The following is a 24,084-nucleotide window of genomic DNA, read 5'->3' as shown; positions in this document are numbered from 1 at the left end:
TCCAGTGCATAGCGTCTTCTCGCCTCCTCTTCTAGGAACCAATCCAATGATCTTGGATCCCATGCATTAGACCAAGTCTTGAGACCTATATATTAAAGAGTTTGCATGCCATCTTGGGTGAATCCTTTATCAAGGTGTATCCATCCTCAAAAGCTTTAGGCAAGAGCCAAAGATTCCTTGCTAAACTAGGGTCACCCCTCCCTTCCTTGCTTCATATCCATGTTGCACCATCTATTACCTTTTTCCACTCCGCCACCAAGTTGGTCATTATCTTTAATCCTCAGATTTTGATTGTAAGGCCTTGGCAAAAGAGTATGTCTTGCCAACTAAGGTTGTTCCACTTACCACCAGGGATTTTACTCTCCCCAAGCTAGTTCCTCATTAACACAACCATAGGTGATTGGTGTGGAGTCTACCCAATACTCCTAGCAACATTCTTCTTGCCTTGTTCGTAAGGGACTCTATTCCCAATCCCCCTTCTTTTTTTTCTATAGTAATGAAGTCCCATGCAATGGAGTGCCATTGGTGCAACTCACCATTGGCCCACAATAATTTTTTGAAAACCCTTTTTCAACTCCAAAAGTGGTTGCTATGAACACTACAAGAGGCACCAACATGGAGTTGAGGATGACCAATCTTCCTCCCATCATGGCTTTCTCCTAAGTCCACTTTTGCACCTTGCCCTTAGCTCTTCTTAAAAACCACTCAAATCTCTGTTGTTGGGTGAGGCCCAACCCCATTGGGTACCCAAGGAATCTGAAGACCAATCAAATCTATGTTGTTGGGTGAGGCCCAACCACATTGGGCAACCAAGGAATCTAAAGGCCTCACCCTTTTGGATCACATTGCCCTCATACTCCTTTAGCCATTCCGGCATGTCATCCAAACCCAAGTACAAGAACTCTGACTCATGCGAGCTTATCATGGAGCCTAACACATCAAAAAAATTTTAGATACCCTAAAGAGTTCATCCAACTGATCTTCTTGCTATTTTGGATCACCTTGCCTCCATAATCCTTTAGCCATTCTAGCATGTCATCCAAACCTAAGTATAGGAACTCTATCTTGTGTGGGCTTATCATGGAGCCTAACACGTCAAAAAAAAAAAAAGTTGGTATACCCCAAATAGTTCATCCAATTGATCTCTATTGGCCTCCACTATATTGGACTTGTCATCCATGAAGAACTATGCAACAAAGTGATCACCTTCTAGCAACCTGAGGAGCCTAAGTGTCCCTCTTTGAACTAACCACTCTATGTGATGTACTAGTGGATTAGTTACTATGACAAAAAGTAGTGGGGGGCCAAGGGGCACCCCTATCTTTTGGGCCTTTACAATGAGAAGGGTGGGGTAAGTTATCCATTTATGTACACCTGTGCAATCGCATTATAAATGGCACCCTAACCATTTCCACACATATTGGTGCCCAAAGCCAATTACCTCTAAAGTTGTCAAGATGAAATGCCAGCTTACTCGATCGTAAGCCTTGTCAAAATCCATGTTCACTAGGTTTGTCTTTTGCCTGCTAGCAATTGCCCAATCTATTGATACAGCTAGGTTTTATATTGCAACTTGAATCTTCCTCTAAAATACAAATCAATACTACCTTGGATGAATGACTATTGAGAGGATGTGCTTGAACCTAAGTGTTATCATCTTTACCATTAACTTGCATGCCACATTTGACATTGTGAGTGGCCTTCATTGATTCATCTTCAAGGGCTCCACCTACTTGGGAATTAAATTGATCATCGCTGCATAGGTCTGCATGGGGATTAATCCTCCTTTCATACTTGCATTAAAGGAAGCAACAAAGTCTTGACCATAGATATCCCACATAGCCTTGTAGAACTCAGTTGGCAATCTGTCAGCAAATCCTAGAGACTTGCCATCTTTCATGAGTTTCAAAGCAAACTCTATCTCCTCCTTGATGAAGGGCTTGATAAGGAGTCTTCTATCCACTTCATTGATTGCCACTTGATAGCCATCAAGGAAGGTGGAATCGTCATCAACCTTCTCTTGGGATTGCTCCACTATGACAAGAGGTGGTCATAAAAGGCTCTTTTAATTTCTTCTCGATCTAATAGTAGAGATCCTTCTACAACTTCGTCCTTTCAATGCACTTTTTCCTAGCTTTCCTTTTTAGGGCACCAAAATAAAAGCTTGATGGAGTATCCTCTTCCAACTCCCATTGGGTCTTCAACTGTATTTTTGCAACTTTAATCTGGTGGACCTCTTGAGCTTCAAGGTAAAGCTCAATTTCCTGCAAAATAGTAACAAGTATATTATCATGAGAAAAGCTAACAGCATCAAGAAAAGCAACCCTAGCTCTGGTAGCGCAATCCACAACTCTCCTCTTGCTTGCAACAGCTCGGCCATGCTTCTTAGAAGCATCTATTACCACCAAATTGCATTTGATCTAGGTCTTCTTGAGATCACAAGAGCCCTCTTTTGTACTTTTCCATCCATGCTTGATTTGTGCCAAATATTTTGCATTATTCAAGAAGGATACCATAGCCCTGCCGTTGTTTTGAATTCTGAATGTCACCTGGATTGGACAATGATTTGAGGAACCATCTCCAGGATTAATAAGATGTGTAGGTCAAAGGACAACCACCAATCTAGTCGCCCTCCATAGACTCTTTGTTGATTGTGCCACATGTACATGGGACAAAGCTTGCTAAATGTTTGAGCATTTGTTCGTTGCCGTGCAATCGATCCTTTACTTCTGTCATCATGTTCTAGTTGCCCAAGAGTAGTGAAGGGCTAGGCTGCATCTTGCTATTGATCAACTGCTATTGTTCAACTCGAACAGCTAAGTTGTTCAATGCATAAACGGACACACATCTAATTTTATCTCCATCGAGGAAAATCTCAACTTCCATGAATGACACCTCCTGGTTTGCCCACAGCATTCTCAAGGCGAGTACGTCCTTGATCAATGGCATGCCTCCACTTCCGCAACCATGTGACAAGGCTACGTTTCAAGATTCGCCTATTATTAGGGCCTCCGCAGTATCCAATTTGATTTCCTGGAGAGCCACCACATTCCATGTGATAGCGGTGATTTTCTCACTTTGCTTCACCTTCGATTGCTACATAGCAGTTACAATCCACAAGCGGCTGCCACGCTTGTTTCTTGAGGGACATCTTCCCTTGCTTCTTATGCTTGACCACAAAGGCATCTTGCTTTGAGTTTATGTTTTCTTTGCCCTTGTCCTTTGCTTCTCTGACAGGGGGGTTTGGTGGTTTAACCACCCTTTCTTGCTGCTTGGTCTTGAGATCCTGCATCTTCCATTGGTCTGTCTTCTCTGCCATTTCGTTTCCTGTAGCAATCCTCAGTTGCATTGTTGCCTCTGCCTCCATTGGTAGGCCCTGGGTGACAATTGCCTACTCTTCCTGCTGCAAGAGCTCTTCCTTCTTTGAAGGACCGTCCTTGGCAAAGTGTCCACACTACTTACATAGATACATGCATCAGTGAAGCTTTCGAATCTACCAAGCACAACAATCTCCAAACCCCTCTAACTGTAGAGCTCGAAGTACTGAGGTGCCTCGTTTCTTCTATCCCTGAGCATGCATGCTTTCCTTTTTGACTTAAAAGCACCAATCAAGGAAGCAATTGCTAAGACGTGCAATACCCTCCCCAAAGCCAAACGAGCAACGAGCACAAGCGTAGCTAGCAAAGTGGTGCTTGATAGGTTGACCTTGATCTCCATCTCCACCATGTCGATACCATTCCTACGAGCAGCAACAACAAAATCCATCTCCATGACGGATCCATCTCCTAAGGCTTGTTTCTTTTCATGATGCACTTCATTGATCCCCCCCCCCAGTTTGTTGGATCCTAGAGCCTCCATGCATACCAGGCCTGGGAGCCACCATGTGTCAGGGGACTTAAGGGCTTTAAAAGACATGTTAGACTATTTAACGATCTTTAAGGCAGCCACCCAATCCTAGCTCCTCTCAATTGTACTCCTCCAAGGTTCACCAGCAGCTATGATTTTGGTAGCAAAGGCACAAGCTTCAAAATGAATGATAATTGCGTATGCTTGATGGTGTAACTTCAAATGTTTTTGCCATTCAGTCCAAGCAAAGCTTTTGACTGAAGTATTTCCTTAATATGCAAAGCGAGGTTAACACTTCCACCGTTTCACCTCTTTCCTTTGTCGTGTTTAGGTTTAAACTGTTTACAGGACCACTTTGATAAAGTATTTCTCAATCAAGTTAAAATGTCAAACTTCCTCTGTTGTGACCTCTCTTTTAGTGAGCTTATCTTCTTCTGTCAAATTTGCAATGTACACAGGCAAACATTTTCTGACAAATTTACAAGAACAGTCTCAATCCCAAAAGGCACCAATATCAATAGATCCAAAAACAGGAAGGGCAAAGATAAAAGAACACTGCGCCCCCAAAAGAATAATCATGAGAATAGTTTTAGAAAAGGATAAGAATGGATCATATGTGACTCTAAACTTAAACCCTCTTTCCTCTTCTACAATGGGGATTTAACTTCCAATAGCACGTCTGGATACCAGATAAACCCAGGATACAAAACCGTGCTCTCATTACTGTTCTAATTGGAGAGCTGAACCCATATGGTGCAGAAGGTGCACCATATGGGTTCTAATCGGAGAGCTGAACCCATATGGTGCAGAAGGGGCACTAGGCCATGCTATTGTGCTGATTCTTCAATCAGCCCTTCGATATAATGCTCTCACAAAAGCAGTCAGGCAAGGCCAAGCCCCTTCCCCTTGTGAAATCCTGCTTATGAGTTTGCCATAGCAACTCCTTAAGAGAGGACTCACTCAAGCCCAAAAGCATAGCATTTGTGAATTCTTTCTTATTTAATACAAGGGATTTCCATCTCTGCTGCAAGGTCCTCATAGGCAAAACCATCTTTTCCATGTTCCCAAAATAAGTGGCAACGTAATAATCCGCATTCACAGAAATGTAGTAGTCAATTGCTGCTTTACTATTGCCACCTAATTGCTTCAAAATCTGCTCATCTAAGAGGTTTGACTTATTGTAAATATTGGGATACACACTTGTGAAGTCTTCCATTTCTAGCAGCCCATCCCCAGTTGCTAGGTAGATTGGCATGCTTGTAGGAATCCGTAAAGCCTGCAGAAAAAGAGCAACATCACCAGGAGAGAGCAGACATTTGCCTCTCCTCCTCCAAGAAAGCTCCATCTCACCTTTAAACACCTTCCTATCACCTCGAGCAGCCTCAACAGCCTCAAGTGACTTGTTAGACAAGCTCGGATAGTTGCATTGACTGTACGCAATCATGTCAGGCTCAAATCTGAGATGGAGAGCCAAAAATGGCCTTGGAATTTTGGCCATTATATGTTTTGCCTCATCTTCAAGGTGATGAGCAAGTCGAATGGCATAATAGCAAGCCTCACATCTCGCTACTTTTGCAAACAGAGGGTATCTGCACAACAGTAAGAAGTTCCAACACATAAATTTCAACCAAGGTTCATGCTTTGATCAATTATCTTTGACACAGCATAAATGATCAAACAGACAAACAACGGGTACTTCTTCCATAACCTTGTCAAAACGGTCACTCCATTGAAGTGTGTGAATCAATATCTTCAAAATGTGAGAGGATCATATAATCCACTAAGCAAACATCAACAGCAACCAGTAGCATGCAAACAAGAGATAAAACATCAAGCCACTGTATGATTTCAGAAACAATAATAAGCAACAAACGAATGGAAATTAAATACTTATCGTGCAGACCACACCATTCCTATAACTTTTGGATTTCTATGATGATGTGAAAAAATCAGCCAGTATGCTAACTTCTAAGACCTCTATTGGAGAGAATATTACCTTCTTGGCTTAAGGAACTGAATGATATGCAGTTGGTATTGAAACCTAGGACCAGGAAGTGCAGAAAATCAAAACGCTGAGGCTAGAGTCCAAATCAGGGCACCAAACCCCATATTAAGTGTGTTGGAGTATTACAGTCAACAGACCTCATGCACCCAGAGTGAGCAGATAATGAGGAAGCTAGAAGCTATCTGTATATATGATTATTCAGCAAAAGACCAGAAACTCTCCAGTAATCCTTCAGAAACATATGCTAACTGCATGGAATTACTTCAAGCTGGATCAGCAGTAGCCTACCTTGTATTCACATCGAAGGTCATGCCCAAACATAGCTATCCCAAAACAATAGACACATTTGGAATAAAAAGTCTGCTTCATTGTTTTAAATGGCCCACAGCTGTAGAAGTTGAAGGAATAGTAATCTTCATACCTAGAGCAATTCAAGCAACTTCTGAGAAGTTTGAAAGAAATATACCTTGCTATTCAAGAATCAAAAGGCTGCTGAATTTTGCCTAGCATTTTATGCGGCTCATTCCAACTAGCAAAAAGAAGTGACCCTTTGAAACCAGCCTTCGCTTCTAAAGAAAGGCTAGTGGAACACACTTAACCAAATGAGGCAAGATTGCCCTCAAGAAATTGAGAGGAGCAGACACCCAATTGGAAGTATTGCCTTTCAAATTAATTTACAGAAGTTAATACAAATGGAATAACTAAATACCCCAGAGATCAGTGGCCACACCACGACAAATTCCCCAAGTTCACAAGGAATGTGTCCAAGTTTCTCCAACCAAGTTCCCAATCCTCAACAAAAGTGGCACAGTTTGATATAATTCTGAAACCAATTGCTGTTCTCCATAACCAATAACCCTAAAATTCAATTTGCCCCTTAATTCGACAATATCAGATGCCCAAACTAGTCGCATGCAAAATAGCCCTATTGTAGACCATGAAAAGCTCATTGATTCTACTGCCCACTACCTGCACACACCAAAACCGAATTATATGTGACACTGGGCAGGCCAGCCTATAAATAGGCCAAATAAAATAATAAAATAATGCAGGTCAGTCAATAAAATACTGGCTGACTGTAGCAAAAACAGTAAAGTAATGATGTGCAGGCAAGCTGCCTGCCATGTGCCACCTGTCGTACTGTCCACCCTGCCCAGCACTGTCAGAAGTGAACAAAAACTACTGATCAGCTGGCGACCACATAATTATGTCTGACCTGATCTGGAAATGCATAATCTGCCGGAGAATGACCGTACACTGCCTATGCCTATCCAGGAGATGACCAAATCTCTAACAAATCTTGCTTGACAAATACATTTGACAGCCCCTTGTACAGATCTGCCCTTTACTGTAGATTTATGCGTTGTCGTGTTGCTGCGCATCCGAGTCGTATACACCTCCATTTCTTTTGTTGTGCATTTGTGTTAATTTCTGCGTGATTCATTGTTTGTGTGATGCATTTTGATAATCCGCATCCGATGTATATATTCCCTTAGTGCATGCGTATGATTTTGTTTGGATGCATGATGTGCGTGTATTAGAAAAATATGAAAAACTGATGCCAAAGGACATTATCCAGCTGATAATTTTAATGATGAACTCGAAGAAAAGTGCAGGATACCGTGGAATCAAAGGAAGCTTTATAGAAGCTGACATTTAAGCTATGAAGACAAAGGTGTAAATTCAGGAATATCATGTGTAATGGGCAAAGCTTACGGAGTGCTGAACGGGTTCCCTTGTCGAGATGTAGACTCTTGGAATGCACTTATTGCTGGGTATGTACAGCACTTGGGACTGCTGCGATGGATATGTATGCTGAAAGTGATGCATTTAGCATCATCTTTGTTATCTTTTCATTTGGGCACATATCTGGAGCATAAGTTATCCCAGCAGTGACAACAGGATTTGCAAGTATAGGGAAGTTCCCTTGGCTTGATGTTCGTTGGTATATTCTGGGGCAGTTTGCTGGTGGGATCCTTGGATGTGGCATAGGAACATCACTTTATGGAGTGAGTTTAAAGGATGCTTTGGTAATACCAAATGCTTGGGGATCCCTTGGCTTTCTGCACCGTTACAGAAAAAGAAAAGGGAAAAGAATAGAAAAAGATATTCTTAGATTTGTCCAAGAATATCGAGTGGTGGCGGCAAAAACTGATGAGAGAGAATTCGAATAGGATGGAGGGAAGAACAGACCGCCTGGGGGAGCCCATGGTCACGAGAACGAAGTGGGGAGGAATTGTGACGGACTGAAAAGCAGGACTTGGCTTAAAAAAGAGTGTATGAGTCTCAGGGTGGAGAGCAACCTTAAACCTAATTAATCATCGTAATCATCATCATCAGCACGCAGCACCCACCGCCGCCCTGCAGTACCGGCAGCTGGAGCAGGCTATCACGACTTGGTCAATCTGGGATTATGATGTGAATCCAGACTATCACGACTTGGTTCATGGCGATTACGGTCAGATTTACAGAATTGAGGGCAATCAGAGAGATTTTTACTGCTGCATTAGGCTATTAAGACTTTTGATTAGCCCGGGATTAAGTTCGGATTCAGAGAATTGAGGCCAATCGGAGACAGATCATCACCGACGCAACTCACTATGCTGTTGATTGAACTGCCATTGAGAATTAGCCATCACAAGACTTTTGAGAAGCTTAAGGGGTTGCAGGAGATTGTTCGTGTATTGAGGCCAGGCAGCATCCCTGTCATCTGGGATCCTCCTGGGTTCGCTCAACACCTCCTACCACGTTATTTCAAGCACAGCAACTTCTCCAGCTTTGTGCGGCAGCTTAACACTTACGGATTTCACAAAGTGGATGGCATTGGCCTCATAGATTCAGGGGAAGGAAAACCTATCAGGCTTGCCGGCTAATTTATGGATGGAACGGTCGTTTATGAGGAATAGGAGATGTGTGGCTGAGAGGAGAGATGAACGGAGGCCAAAGCTGGAAAAATAGACGGATGCTGCTACGCTGCCGACTGGAGAGTAAAACATATTGCAATTGGACATTATCGATCACTCTACAGTGGGAACAATGTCATCATCATTTGACAATACTAGAAGCAATTGTCATCATCAATTGATAATACCAGAGGAAATCACAAAGCAGTGCAATCCGACTCATCATCGCCATGAAAGCAACAGTTGTTGCTGATAAAAAGCTTGTTAACTGTGCGTGTAGAGGCCGAGACTCCAGTTAGTGCTGTGTCCATAAGGAAAATACCTCGATATGCCACTTCACGATATACTAAATGAGTTTCAGAAAGGACAGAGCCACTTGGCAGCTGTAGTAAGAAAAATTCAAAGAATCTGATATCAATTGATGTGAATGCAAAGGCACTTCCATAAGGAGAGAATGGGCATCATGTTTCAGAATTAAAGATCACTGTAGATAAGCAGCAAACTGAAAATAGTGTTTCAGATAGAGAGAGTTCAACCGACCAATCCACACCGAGAACAAATGCAACAGAGGCTTCAGATAGTCTGGAAGATGGCGAAATCATAGGGATCATCACTCTTAAGGATGTTATTGAAGAGCTACTTCAAGGAGACACTTGGCAGAGTGCTGGCTACTGGTCCTGGTTTATTCTGGAAATCCTGAAAAACATCACTAGACTGCTGTCATTTCTAGATGTGATTAAGAGCATACTGCACTCTCCAGAGGTTTCTTAAAGGTCTTGCCATAGTTATGATAGAAGCTCACATGCACCATAGCTAAGGAGAAGATAAACCAGTCTTTTCTGAGATAAAAAGAAGGTAACCTATCAAGTGTATGGTTGTGTGGTATCTGCAGAGCACATGGTGTAGCCAAATGATCCTGAACAGGGTTTTGACAAAGCAAATTATTATGCTCATTCTGAACAATATCACTCTGAGTTTCATGTAACTCACTTGACAAGAAATATAATGTATTTTGGCATCAACAATTCAATTTTCTTCTTGTTAGTCTCTTCCATTGCTGTACCTTGAACCCTGTGTTCTGCAGCCCTTGCGTGAACTCTACGACAGCGTTCTACTTGAATTAAGTAGCAATATTTATGTGTTCTCCTCTCTCTCTCTCTCTCTCTCTCTCTCTCTCTCTTTTTCGTAAAAGGTAATTGTATTAATTACGAAAAAAATACAAGATTACTTGATTACAAGATACATGACAACAATCCAAGCCATCATGTGAAGAGGTTCTAAGTACAACAAGTTACAATGTCATGGTAAGGATGCGGAGGAAATTGCCATATGCCAGGGACGGAAGTCCTCCGTAGAGAGCAAATCAGAACGATGGAGAAGAGCTAACTGCCAATACAAGAGGCCCTTAAGCCTCACAATATGCTGCTGAACATTATAGGTGGAGTCAAACAGAAAAGCATTCCGAATGGTCCAGTTATGCCAACAGCCCCAGTATCGAAAAAAGTGATACATGAGCTTCATATGTGGCTGTGCGGGAGTAGGGTATTTGGGCTGGCCAAAAACCTAATCAAAGGGGCGCAGGGTGATACCAACCACCCCTCGCCAAACAGCCGACAAAAATAACCAAACTTTCTTAGCGACGGGGCAAGAAATAAATCGGTAGCGGGCGGATTCCATAGTAGTGGTGCAAAAGAAACAGGTGCCATTGGAGATTCGTCGCTTGGAAAGAGCCGAAGCAAGCGGAAGACCCCCAATCATCACTCTCCAAAGAAAGACTTTATATTTAAAGGGTGTCTTGTTCAACCAGCCCTCCATCACAGTTGCCCTCCACCATGACCGGGATTTACACAATCCCCACAAAGCATTCGCTTTAGTAACTAGCCATTGATGATCTTTAATCAGAAGATGATACACTTGGTTAGCAAAAGCTTTGCTCAAATTCAGCCGGCCTTGTAGGTCCCAATCCTGCCAGCAGGGATGATCCGAAGCAAGAGCAGGAAAGGGTTGTCTGCTCTGGAGCACCGTCAAAAGCTGTTCCCATAAAGGCCTATATCCACAAGGGATCCTGAAAAGCCGCCTAGCTGTACGAAATGATATAAGCACATTGCGACTGGCAAGGGTGGCATCCGCAACCGAAGACAAGCCCAAACGTGCCATCCGGTTGAATTGTGGTCTAAGCTCATGTTTACCTTCCCACGAAAGTAAACGCGAGACTGCCAGTAATTCCAATTGAAAAGAGTTAGTAGCCAAGCGATCCTCCGTTGGATGCCACTGAGCCTTTTGAAGGACGTGTTTCCAAGAACATACCAAATGAGTAAGCAACGATGAAGAAAAACTGGAGAACCGCGAATCAGCATTAAGAACATGCCACCAAGAACTCCGGATTTGGGTATTGCCATGCAGAAGCCCATGGCCCTCAAGGAAATAACGGGCTATAGCGACCCACGGATGATGATCCGAGCACATGGCGTGGAAAAGAGACCAACGAAGTGCCTGCATGTGAGTTTGGGCATCTAAAATAGCTCCGCCACCCATGCGTTTAGGGGTGCACGCATGCGACCACGAGATCCAGGAAATACCTGCATGCAATGAGTCCTTCTTCCATAGCATGAAGCGAATCGACTGAGTAAGAGCATTCAGAGTCGTAGTAGTCCAAGGCAACAATGGCAAGAAATATGTGAGCATTGGCAACATAATTATCTGGGCTACTTTGAGGCGAACATGGAAGGGCCAGGCCTGAGACTTCCAATACATAAACTTAGCCACCATTTTCTGAGAAATCCACTGCAGAAGCTGCTTTGGGGGAACATCAACACCCAAAGGGTATCCAAGATGCCTGACAATGGAGCCACGAGGAACAACCAGACCCTGCCAGTCCAAGGACTGCAAATCCGACTCCGTGCAGCCTAGAATGGCTGATTTGAGTGCATTGATACAAAGGCCTGACGCCTAACCAAAGAGACCCCAAACATCCAATGCTTTTCGAAGGTTATCCTTGTCCGCACGCAAATCATAAAGGTATCATCCGCCAGGGATTGGCTAATGAAGTGCTGTCTTGTAGGAAGCAACAGTCCCGCCAACTGAGAAGAGGCGGCCATATGTGATAACATGGAAAGAACTGGATGTGTCACAAGGGCAAAGAATAAAGGGCTCAAAGGGCACCCTTGTCTGACAGAACGGGCAAGGACAAATGGCTCAGTAACACCTCCGTTCAGCATGACTCGCGAAGACGCCGCAGCACTAATGGTGTAGATTAGACGAGACATCCGAGCACCAAAGCCCATAGCAGACATAAGTTCAGCAAAAACGAAAGACCAGTCCAGATATAGTCAAAAGCCTTTTCCAGATCCAGTTGAATCAGTACTACCTCCTGATTAGAATGCCTGGCATAATCAATGGCCAATTGGGCATTCAAAACATTGTGTAGAATATTTCGGCCCTTAATGAAACCATACTGGAGAGGGTGCACAAGGGCAGGGAGATGCTTATGGAGCCGATTCGCCATTACTTTGGAAAAGATTTTGTACATTGAACCCATCAAAGAAATTGGGCGCCACTGTGTCAACTTAGATGGCGAAGGAACTTTTGGAAGCAGTTTAATAAGTCCTTGTTTCCATGAGGAAGGCATGATCCCCGTTTCCCACACGTGCTGAAACAAAGCCTGCAATGGTTTCGCCAGTTGGGAAGCGAAAGCTTCAAAGAACTCATTGGTGAGACCATCCCAACCCGGACTTTTATCTTTGGGCAAGTGTAACAAGACGTCCATAACCTCTGCCTCACCAATATCTGACTCCATAGTAGCTTGCATGTCCTGCGGAAGTTGATTGCGGACCAGGTCATAAAAAACCGAACGGGCCTGAGTAATTTGGGCTGAAGGTGGAGAAGCGGAACCGAGAAGGTCACGGAAATAATTCCTGCACATATGCACAATAGTCTGTGGATCCAGGATAAGGTGGCCTTCTGCATCCTCGAGTCTGGTCATATTCTCTCGAGCAGGAGAGGCATGGAGAGCTCGAAAGAACTTATGGGTCTGACATGCACTATCTTGCAAAGTCTCTGTCAGATGTTGCAATTTGGCCTGCTGATACGATTTTAACTGGAATTCTTTAATAAGATCAGCCACCCGCATGGCAAGTGCAAGCAGAAATGCATCATCCGGAGTGTCCACCAGCAGGGAGCGAACCAAAAGCAACAGGTCCTCCGCTGCCTGTCGACGGCGCCGACAGAGAGAGGCATGATAGATCCCATACTGCCGAGCAACCCGCTGCACATTAGAGAGCAATCTTTCAAGTGACGCAGTGCCCTGAGAGGAAAAGTCCAAGAAGAATCTGTCAAGCAATTGCTGCATATAGCCCTGAAAAATTGCATGCTTCAAGTAGGACGAGTTGAAGCGCAAAGGGAGTCTCTCCAGAAATTGCTTGAAAGGTGCAATAGGTTGTGCAAGCAACTCGAACTGCAGAGGGAAATGGTCCGACAAGGCATATTGCTGCAACACTTTTATTTCGAGCATCTCAGGCAGAAAATCATCATTCTGCATGATATATATACGGTCCAACCGCGACCATGTTGTTGCATACTGGGCCGAATGGAAAGTAAATCCTGTAGAAGACGGGTGTAGCCAAGACCAGAGATCTTGCTTAAGAACAGCAAGAGCCAACTCATGCCACATACGACTTTCCGGCGCATCCATTACCGAATGCTCCGATGTGGACTGGGAGGAATCAACACACATTGAAATCCCCCATGAAGAAGCCCCGTCTGCCAAGTGACAAGGAGGTCTGCAAAGTCTGCCAAAGCTCCCGGCGAGAGAACGAATCATTCGGAGCATAGAGGCCAAGTAACCATAAGATCTCCCCTTCGAATAAAATTTCAACCACCAAAAAGCCGCCATGAACATCATTTTTAATAAGAACAGGCTGATATTTGGCATGTACTATCATGAGCACACCCGAATAATGCATGGCCTGTGTTCCTGCATAGAACAAATGAAAGCCATGGCAATCCACAACTTTTCTGGCGTCACCGTGACTCTTGTGCTCAACAGCGCACAGGACATCCCACTAATTCTCATACAATGCAGTCCACATGGCATGTTGCTTGTGTCGAGAACAAATTCCTCGCACATTCCACGTGGCTATTTTCATGTGTATGCAAAACACAATCAGGTACGAGGCACAGCTTGCCTCGATTTGACTTTATCGGCGAGAATGTCCAGGACTCCCTCATCCAAGAAATCCGCCAACACCGCAAAAGAGTTCTGAGGACCAGATTTGGAAGTAGACGGCATATCTCCTTGCTTGGGGTTGGAACGTGGATAACGATGGTCCCACGGGGTAATGACGTTGCCTCTGGTATCAAAAGCCAGCTTTGCAGGTGGACCCTTTAGACGATCCGAATACATTTTCCTGGCGGGCTAAGGACGGGGGACTGAGGAAACCATAGCAGGAGCAGAGCGCTCGGAAGACAACATTTCCTTCCTGCGCATATATGTACACATAGAATCTTGTGAGGTAGTAGGCATAGTACTCTCCATGCCAGCAACAATCCTGTTGCCTTTTTTTGCACGTACTTCAACCCAATCAGTGACACGGGAATCCAGACCCGAAACCTGTTGTTTACCTTTGGCCAGAACTTGGGGCGGGTGGATAGTATCCAGCGACGGAGCATCACACACCATATCTTCCATGGGCGGAGCAACATGGCCCGCATCTGAAATGTGTGGCTGCTCTGGGCATTCGGCCATAAAGTGTCCCAACTGTCCACAGGAAAAGCAATGGCCTACAAAATTGCCCCATTTCAAACGAAAGTGTAACGGATGCATGCCAGAGCAATTGAGGCATAACCAAGCAAGACTTTTCCTTGTAGTATCCTATAACATGCACAAGCGGTTGCGATTCACAGCCCTGAGACTGGGAGGGACCAGAACCGTGCCCACAGTGGCCATAGCATCCTTCAATAGCGGCCAATAAATAGCCGGACAATTTTCCACTTCTACCCACACAGGGCATTCACGTTGCAGGAGGCACTGAAAATCTGCCATCGAACGCCATGGAACCACATGAACCAACCGACGATAAAAAAACAAAGGCAGTTTAGATAGGAGAGCAGCACGATGAGTCTCATTTTCAAGAGGACCTAAAAAAAACCTCGGGACCCAACAGAAATCTCTTCAACACATTCCCCTTGTAGCAGACTCTGCAGCCATTGGCGAATACGGGAAAGCGGTGGGATTCGACCAGTGAAGAAGAGTATCACATCGCGATCATAAAACACTGAAAAGGAGCGTAGGACAGTTTTTGGGTCGACAGTAGCTTCCAGAACATCGTCAGGTGCAGAGTCAGAGAAGGCTTCTTGATTATGTTGAACATATTCGCCAAGCAGAGTGTTGGCAAATTCCAGCAGATGCTCCCAGTCCACCCCCTGAGAGTCCACAGAATCCGAAGCAACCTGCGCATAGGAACGATCCTGAATAACACCTATCTCTTCCGAGGTATGCTTGGTACATTTACCCGCAGGCTGGATGTCAGGACCCGGGGGCATCTCTTCAGTGCACGGAACCATATCCTCCGGTTCCTCAGCATCAGAATCCGGGCCAAGTGCTGCCACCGTTTGGTCGATGAAATCCAGATCCAAACCAGCCATCTTGTATGACGAGCTGATCTCGAAGGAGGATTGACACACAGTGCCGATCACTGTCGGCTGAGTTAGAAATCTGCACCCTTGTAAGCTGGTTTCGCACACGGCGGAGGACAACCCTCAGGACGTCACACGAACAGGTTGCAGGCGTTAAAAGTCTGGATCGACCACCACGGTGGCTAACTGGCGAGGGGCACATGACCCGGGGTGCCGGGTAACAGGAGAAACACGGGGGAGGCATAAATGTGGCTGCGTCAGCCCCACACACGGCCACAGAGGAGTCTACCACAGGCGAAGCAGATGTCAGGCAGGGCGGACGACAGGCGGGGCAGACGTCAATCAGGGCGAACGTCAGGTGGGGCAGTCGTCAGGCAGGGCGATCGTCAGGCACGGCAGACGTCATGCGGGACAGCGTTTGACAGAAGGGGCATACGCCAGACGTCGATGCAGGCGGGCAGACGAAGTCGCAGCAGGCGTCCAGCAAGCAGGCGCGAGGTGTGAGCGAAGGCGTGAACGGGCGGTGGTACCTGGGGCGAGCGAAGAGTCAGCTCTGCCAGGGGGCTGACAGGCGATGGCGGGCAGGTCCGACGGCAGTGATAGCTGCCAGGATCCGCAGATCCGACGGGCAACAACGGCGACCAGGACCTGGAGGTTAGACGGCGGACAGCAAGGCAGAGCGCTCAGGTGGCGACATCGCGTTCCCCATCGCTCCCGCTCTCTCTCTCTCTCTCTCTCTCTCTCTCTTTGTGTATTCATTTCCTTTTCAGTCTGCTCATATGCTTCTACACTCACCGCATTCTAACATGGTATTAGAGCAACATTGAAGGGCTGATTGATTGTGGGCACACCTGAAGAGGAGATTTCGGCGAGACAAAAGACTTTGTTTTCAACATTCAAGGGTGAGCGAGAGGACTCCACATCAACACAAGGCTGAAATGAGCCAAGAAGCACAAAAAATGAGCAAAGTTGCTGATTTTTCGCAGGTTTTTGCTGTTCCTGAAGGAGAAAATGCCGTGTTTTTAGCATTTTGCTACACATTTTGAGTTTTCATCACCTCCAATGTTAAAGTAGGTTTGGGATGAGTGGAGAAAGCCCTTTTGAAACTATTCGAGTGACAATATCTTCCACACTCTACATGGAGTTTCAAGCTATTATGGACCATAAGGTCCCCATGTTACCGGCACTTCCTCAAGATCAGAATCTCGAGGGGGAGAACTACCACATATGGCAAGTAATGACGCTTGATTTCTTGGAGTCCTATGATTTGGTGGAGCTCATGACAAAGGCCATAGACCATCCTATAGCCAGTGATTTATCCAAGCTTTCTTCAAAGAAGAAAGCGGAGTTGGCAGAGGTACAAGCACATTGGAACAAGCTAATGCCTGCATCTCATCGTTCCTATTTCTGGCCATGATTGCCCGCATATAGTATTTGATCATTGCTCGCAAGATATGGTTGGAATTGCAGCAGTTGTACAATTAGATGAACATAATGAGGCAAGTGTCTCTAGAGATACAAATGTGGATGTTGAGCTTGTCCAAGTCCACTTCCATGTGGGAGCATGTCAATAAGCTTCAGCAATTGCAAATGTAGGTCCAAAACGCAAGGAAGGCAATTACCTCAAAGGACATGGCGATAACTTGTCTCTTGTAGTTACCACCCTAATTTAGTGCATTTTACTCCACCTTGAGTGCTTCGGGATGGATAGCACCCTTAAGTGGGAGGAGTCAGTTATGATGGTCTTGGATCAAGAGGAACAAATCAAAGGTCAAAGCTCCCAAGACGACAAAGGTGTTGACAGGTCAATCTTCTCCACATAATGGAAACAACAACAAGAAAGAGGACAAGAAGAACAAGCAAGAAAAAGCCAAGGAGTCTACTTATCGCATTTGTGGCAAGACACATCACTAGAAGAAGGATTACCCCAGCAAGGACAAAGATGCCAAGGAGAGATCTATGAAGGACTCAAGAGTGGTGGTTGCTCCTTCATCCACAACCCTTCTCCATTTCGAGGTGTAATTGAGAATTTGACACCAACGGCTTCTGATGTAGCGATGATGGCCCCATAGCCTCACGAGTGGATTATGAACAATGGTGCTTTCTACCACATGATTCCCTCTACAAATAGTATTGTCCATATGTACCCAATGCATGTGCAAATTCTCATTGATGACAGCTCTTCAATCCCTACCAAAGGCAAAGGTGATATGCAATTGATTCTAGATGGGCATGGTGGGGCTCACACATGGGAGGTTCTCTATGCCCCGGGTTTGGCATATCATCTACTTTCAATGAGCAAGATTTGTGCACTTGGCCGCATGGTCAAGTTCGATAAGGACTCCTTTCGAGTTCTTGATGGAGATTTTAGGCAAGTTCTTTGTACATGTCACAAAGAGCATGGAGTTTATCAACCTTCACCTTGCTTCTTCTTTCTTCTTAGACACAGACCAAGCTATGAATACCTTCAAAAGGGGACCCATGAACAGCTTGTTCGTCGCTTGTCAAAGACTACAATGAGCCATCCCCAATGTGTGTCTTGCATTTGTAGCAAGCAACACAGAGATGCCATTTCCAGCAAGGCTTTGCGAAGAGTACAGGAGCTCTCGGAGCTTGTTTCAATGAACTTATGTAGACCAATGAGGATGGAGACCCTTAAGGGTAGTTTGTATGTTATGCTAATTGTAGATGATTTTAGTAAGATGAGATGGGCATATTTTTTGGAGTCGGAAGTCTAAAGCTTTCTCTCATTTCAAGGATTGATTAATCTTCAAGGAAAATTGAACTACTAGAAAACTTAAGACTATGTGATCTCAACAAAGAGGAGAATTTGTCTCCGACGAGCTTGCCAGGTTTCAAATCGTGGTATTCACCAAGATTTTGCTAACATGAACACACCTCAAGAGAATGGCATATTAGAATGGAAGAATCGGAGAGTGATGTAGATGGCACGGACTATGATATAGCATTGGTAGACACCATAGTGTCTATGGGCTAAGGAAGTAGCCACCAGTTTCCACATCCTTAATTGATCACCTAAATCAATCGTGATTGGTATGACACCTTTGACGCTTACTTTGGTCTAAAACTAGATGTGTCTTATTTCAAAGAATTCAGATATGATGTCTATGTTCACATCCCGAAGAAACTGAGAGATAAGTTCGAGCCATCTTCCAAACAATAGGCATTCATGGGATATGTGAGAGTGTGCAACAAAAGAGGAACAAAAACATAGAGAGAAAAAGGAAAAGAGAGAAGACATCATGAGTGAAAGAGAAATCTGCACTAAATCTAGAAAGAATGTTGAATACAATAATGGATTGATCAGTCCCTAGATGCAGCCCAAAGTATCATTGAGGGCACTAGATCAGGCTAGAAAATGATGACAACACCTAAGGCGGTGACGGAGAGTGACGGTAACAGAGATGGCGAGTGCAGCCAGCAGTCCTTGCTAAAGATGAAGAAGAACGCTGCAATGTGGCTGAAAACCTGCAGAGACAGAAAAGAGATGATCTGCCCCAACCAGCCCATGGCTATAAATAGCCAAAAATGATGAAAACTGGCCAAGCAGCAGTTGGCAGACTGTTCCCAACTGACCAACTACATTAAATGTAGTCTGACTGCCAGTCTCAGGAGCAAAAATGCTGACGTGGCAGATGCTGGGCAAAATAGCAGCAATTTGGGCTGATCACAGACAGATAGGGCTGCACCAGCTAACATATGCCTAACAAAAACAAGAAATGCACAGTAAATATGTCTAGGGGAAGAAATGTCCACAAAATTGAATGACAAACAGTCAAAGCTCCTCTGTCTCTATCAAACTCTAGCAGAGCTAACAACCAAGAGATAGTAGACTGACAGAATAAAATGGTAAGCTAACAGGACATAGCTTGCACTCATAGGGATACATGCTTTATGATCCCATTTCACGGGAGGTCTATACAAGTCGAGTAACAGAGACAGAGAGTGCAGCCAGCAACTCGTAAAAGATGAAGAAGAATGCTGCAATGTGGTTGAAAACCTGCAGAGACAGAAAAGAGATGATCTGCCCCACCAGCCCATGGCTATAAATAGCCAAAAATGATGAAAATTGGGCAACCAACAGCAGCTGGCCAACTGCTGCCAACTCACCGACTGCAGTAAATGCAGTCAGACTGCTAGTCTGAGCAGCAAAAATGCTGATGTGGCAGCTGCTGGGCAAAATTGTGGTAGTCTCAGGCTGATCGCAGCCAAACAGGGCTTCACAGGTCAACATATGCGTAACAAAAACAAGAAATGCACAGCAAATTTGTCCCGGGAGAGAAACACCCACAAAACTCAATGACACACACTCAAGGTTCCTCTATCTCTAACAAACTCTAATGAAGCTCACAACCAAGAGATAATAGACTAACAAAATAAAATGGCAAGCTAATAGGATATAGCTCGCACTCATAGGGATGCATGCTTTATGATACCATTTCACAGGAGGCATATACAAGTTGAAATGTTTGGTTTATGGAGTCTCTAGTTATAGAGGGGAGTGTTGAGCATCCCGCACTTGGAGATTCGGGTGACAATTGGGCACCTAAGCTAGTGCCTTTGGGGCCTACGCCTCTTGAGGCTCCACCATCAATGGAGGGGTTGTCAGAGTGCAGTGAATGCGGAAGCGTATGGACAAGACTAAAAGACAATGAACACAAGAGAAGAGGGAGAGAGAAAAAAGACACAAAAATGCAGAAATCTACAATCAATGAATGCTGAAATGAAGAGGGAAGATGTACAAGAGCTATCAATGTATCTCCTCAAGCCGGATCTCTCTCACCAACACCTAGAAGATAAGTGATGGAGGGCAGGCTGGAAATGGTCGATAAATAGCACAAAAGATAGTGATAAAATGTGTTGGGCAACCAGCAAAACTGGCCGCCCTAATCAGCAAACTAGCCAACTGCTCATAAATGTATTGGGTAATCAGCAATCTGATACCTAGCTGCCACATGGCACTACCCTAGTTCGGGATCAGGTCTATGTACACTATGATTGCTGAAAATGCCCACTAATTGACATGAAAAATGCTCAAGTTCCTCCGAGCGAATTGACTGCACCAGCTATATCTTGAGAATGCTAGTCCAAGGAATGGCTAATCTCTAACACCCCCTCTCAAATCTTGGACACCGCATAAGGCTCAAGGATCTGGAGTGCTATCACAGAACAACCTAAGGGAGCGCCTTTGTAAACAAATCTATTAGATTATCCTGTGTCTTGTAGTAAACCGCATCAATAATTTCATCCAAGATCTTCTCTCGAATGAAATGGTATTGTATCTCAATGTGCTTCAACCTAGCATGAAACATCAAGTTCCTAGCCAAAGCAATGAAACTCTTATTGTCACAATGAAGGGTCGTAGGACCTATTTGAGAGCAACCAAGCTCTCCTAGCAACCTCGAAAGCCACACTGACTCACATGTGGTAGAAGACAGCACTCTATACTCTGCCTTGGTGGAAGAAAGGGCAACTATGGGTTGCTTCTTTCTACTCCAAGAGATAACACTTGCACCCAAAGTAAAGCAATATCATGTCATGGACCTCTGTTGGTCAAAATCTCTAACCCAATCTGTATCCATCCAACCTATAAGAACCAAAGGCAAATCTCCAATACCTGTTGGATAATGAATCCCAAGATCAAGGTGTGAAGGAAACTGCTAGGGTTTGCACTAAGAACACACAATGTACGACCACAACATAAACACAAAGAGACAGATACAGACACAAAGGGCAAAACTCAAATCCTAAACGCAAAACTCAAAAACCCAAACCCTAATCGCAAAACGTAAAACTCAAAACTCAAACACAAACAGAAGAAGGGAGAGAGAGAAAACAACTCTGAAGTGAATGAATGTTGTAAATGAATGTAAGAGTGTACAGTGTGCTCAAGGGCAGAGCAATGTCGGAGTGTGACGTCCACCGAAGACAGATCCCAAGTCTGTGACCACCAATCAGTGTGTAGGAGTGCTGACTAGTGAATGGCAGCAGGCTGGTCACCAAAACGCAGCAGTGTACCACTGATTGGAGGCTAGAAACTGTGCACAGTCTGCTGTAAACAGCAAGCTGAGACGGTGTCTGAGAGTGTCAAGGCCTGCAATGCTGAAAACGCAAGTTGGCTGACCCTGGAGATAATGGACAGCAGGCTGAACAGCAGTTTGGGACAGTCTGGAGCAATCGCCAACAACTGAGAGCTGTCCCCTACAGCAATGGACACGCTGAAGATAATGTGGCTGCAATCGATGATGGTTGGACAACAGATGGAGACGGGCTGCAGGCTGGAAACTGGGCGCCAATAGCAGCAAAAGATACGTGGGCTGGTGTAACCTGCAAACAAGGATGATCGCTGAATGGGGGCAGCCTGTCTATTTATAAATGTGGAAGGGCGCCCCAAAAATTAGGGTTTCCACTAAACTCTCTCGAACCGCTCCCCTTTTTAGGGTTTTACTCTAAAATAGCATTTTTAGTGTGTTTTGGGACTGTTTAAGAGGCTAATCAGCAAGTAATGCATATTTTAGCTCAACACCCCCTCTCAGGCGCAAAACTGAGCTGAAAGGTTAGGCCAACCATTGTGATGTTTATGTACCCCAAGGTGTCCGACCCCAAAGCAGCCAAGGCATCAGACAAAGGGTGCACGTTGGCTGCCAAGTGGCCTACCAAGACTACAAGGGCCATGGTTATCTTACCAAGGGAATCCAAGTAGTCACCCCAGAGAGGACACGGCATCGGATAAAGGGTGCACGTCGGCTGTCCAGTGGCCTACCAAGCCCTACAAAGACGGATGGAACTACATGGATTTTTTTTTTTTTGAATAAGTGAAGTAAATTTGATGGGATGCGACCAATTGAGTAAAAGTGACCCAGAAGACGGAAGTAGAGAGGGTACACCCAACACATCACAAAACAATACAAGCTAACCCATCCACTCAAGTTGTCGATAATGAGAAAATATAGATGATGAGATATCCATGTGATGAAGAAGAATGGTGGTGTGGGAACAACAACCACCGATGGAAACATCTTAGGATCCGCGCAAGTGGTGCTCACACAATGAGATGCAAAGTATGCTACATGCTGAAGAATGCTCATGCAGCAGATGCCACTTGGACAGTGTCCCGCGTAGTGAAATTGTTCACTTGTCCAAGCACCCTAGTACAAGGATGATATAATCATGCAATGCAAAGAGTAAGGTACAACAGGGGGAAGAAGCCGATGTCGAAGACAAAGTGCTGAAGCCTATAGAATACCAAGAAGGGTAGAAACCCCCTCTCAACCTGATGTAGATGTCGAAGAAGGAAGAGGAGCCTGATGTCGGCCTTCATATGGTGCTGAGAACCATAAGGAATGAAAGAAGATGAAGTGGATGAAGCACCCCGCTAAAAGAGCAAGGTAGAAGCCACCGCCATGATAGCATTGAGAGAAATGCTGCATGATCCACCTTGGGAGGAAAAACTGCTATACTGGAAGAAGAGCGAGCACTCCTAGGATGATGAAACCATGAAAGAAACGGTGTGCATCCCCACGTCTTTGGCCCAGGGAGAACCAAAGCAATCTGCAAGTTAGCCCTACACTAAAAGACAAAACCTTGCAAAAGAGATGAGAATCTGCAAACACAGAGATTAGTGGTGAGATGCTCCAAAGCAAAACAGAACAAAAAGAAAATCAAACGCAAAATAAATGCAATGAATGTGTATGTGTGTGAGGAAATGCAACGGAAGACAAAAAAATGGAAAAACTAAGGATAATGAATCCTATGGGCCCAACTCTAAGAGTGTGAAAAATGAATACTCGACTAACCTAGGGTATCCGAAAGGACCTAGAGACATGCGAGTTGAAGAAGGTGGCCACCGTCGCATGTGTCCAATAGCAGGGCTCTGCCAAGGGAACGCTTGATGAGGTGAAGAGGAAGGTGAGATGGATGCATGAAGTGCAATGGGATTGGAACATGCATATCAATCAGTCAATCCCTCAGGGGTAGTGAAAGAGATGGGCCATTGAGGCTGTACTTGAGCCACATGTCCAACAACAACAACAACGGGCGCTGAAGAAGCAGATGAAGCAGGAGCGGAGGGCGTAGCCCCACTCGACTGTGCAGTCGCAGCGGTTTGCTGAGGCTTTTTAGGTGGAAGACCTTGGGCCTTGGAGTAACACTCCTCATCCACATGGCTTGCTCTCTGGCAATGTGTGCAAAACTGGTTTTTCTTAGGGAGTTACTGTCAGATAGGTCTAGATTATTTGGTTCCATTTGAGGAAGAAGAGTCACCCTTTGATTGGCTTGCCTTCGAATCTAGCGAGTTCTTGCCACTAGTGGTTATCCCTCCCGAAGAAGAGGCAACCAATCCCCTCTACTTTGAATAAAGCTGTGATGAGGATTTTTTGCGGACTTGATCATACAGCCTTGCGTAACGCAAGAACTAGCACTCAAACTCATAGAAGGTTAGTAATCTAGGTTGGGAGATGATGTGTTGAATGAAATTGAACTACTTGCCAGACAACTTATTCAAGAAGAATGTAGCCTGATCGTCATCTGACTTTGGAGAGCCAATAGTGGCAAACTCGGCAAGTAACTGCCTATATTCAGCCAGCTTGACTTTCAGATCATCCCCTTCCTTAATAGAAAAATCTTGAAGCTCAAAGTCGAGATTGATGCGCCGAGTACGATCACAAGCCACATAGG

General features: G+C 44.8%; 1 protein-coding gene across 3 annotated transcripts in view; it reads right to left on the bottom strand.

Annotated features, from left to right (window-relative positions):
* Nucleotides 1–4,468: 4,468 nt before the first annotated feature.
* LOC148024791 (O-fucosyltransferase family protein) overlaps nucleotides 4,469–24,084 on the bottom strand; it is a 107,961-nt gene continuing 88,345 nt past the window's right edge. For 2 of the 3 annotated variants that reach the window (XM_087694445.1, XM_087694443.1), the window contains exon 6: nucleotides 4,606–5,435. In XM_087694445.1, the coding sequence (XP_087550571.1) occupies nucleotides 4,694–5,435 (742 nt within the window). In that variant the 3' untranslated portion in view covers nucleotides 4,606–4,693. Of the gene's footprint in view, nucleotides 5,436–24,084 lie in introns of all 3 variants that reach the window. The other variant, XM_087694444.1, reaches the window with a different exon arrangement.

The sequence above is a fragment of the Lygodium microphyllum genome, chromosome 15 (assembly GCF_053477565.2).
Source record: "Lygodium microphyllum isolate KBCC chromosome 15, Lygodium_microphyllum_v1.1.10, whole genome shotgun sequence".
Taxonomy (NCBI): domain Eukaryota; kingdom Viridiplantae; phylum Streptophyta; class Polypodiopsida; order Schizaeales; family Lygodiaceae; genus Lygodium; species Lygodium microphyllum.
The sequence above is the reverse complement of the archived record's forward strand: the minus strand, read 5'-3'. Positions and strand labels throughout refer to the sequence as shown.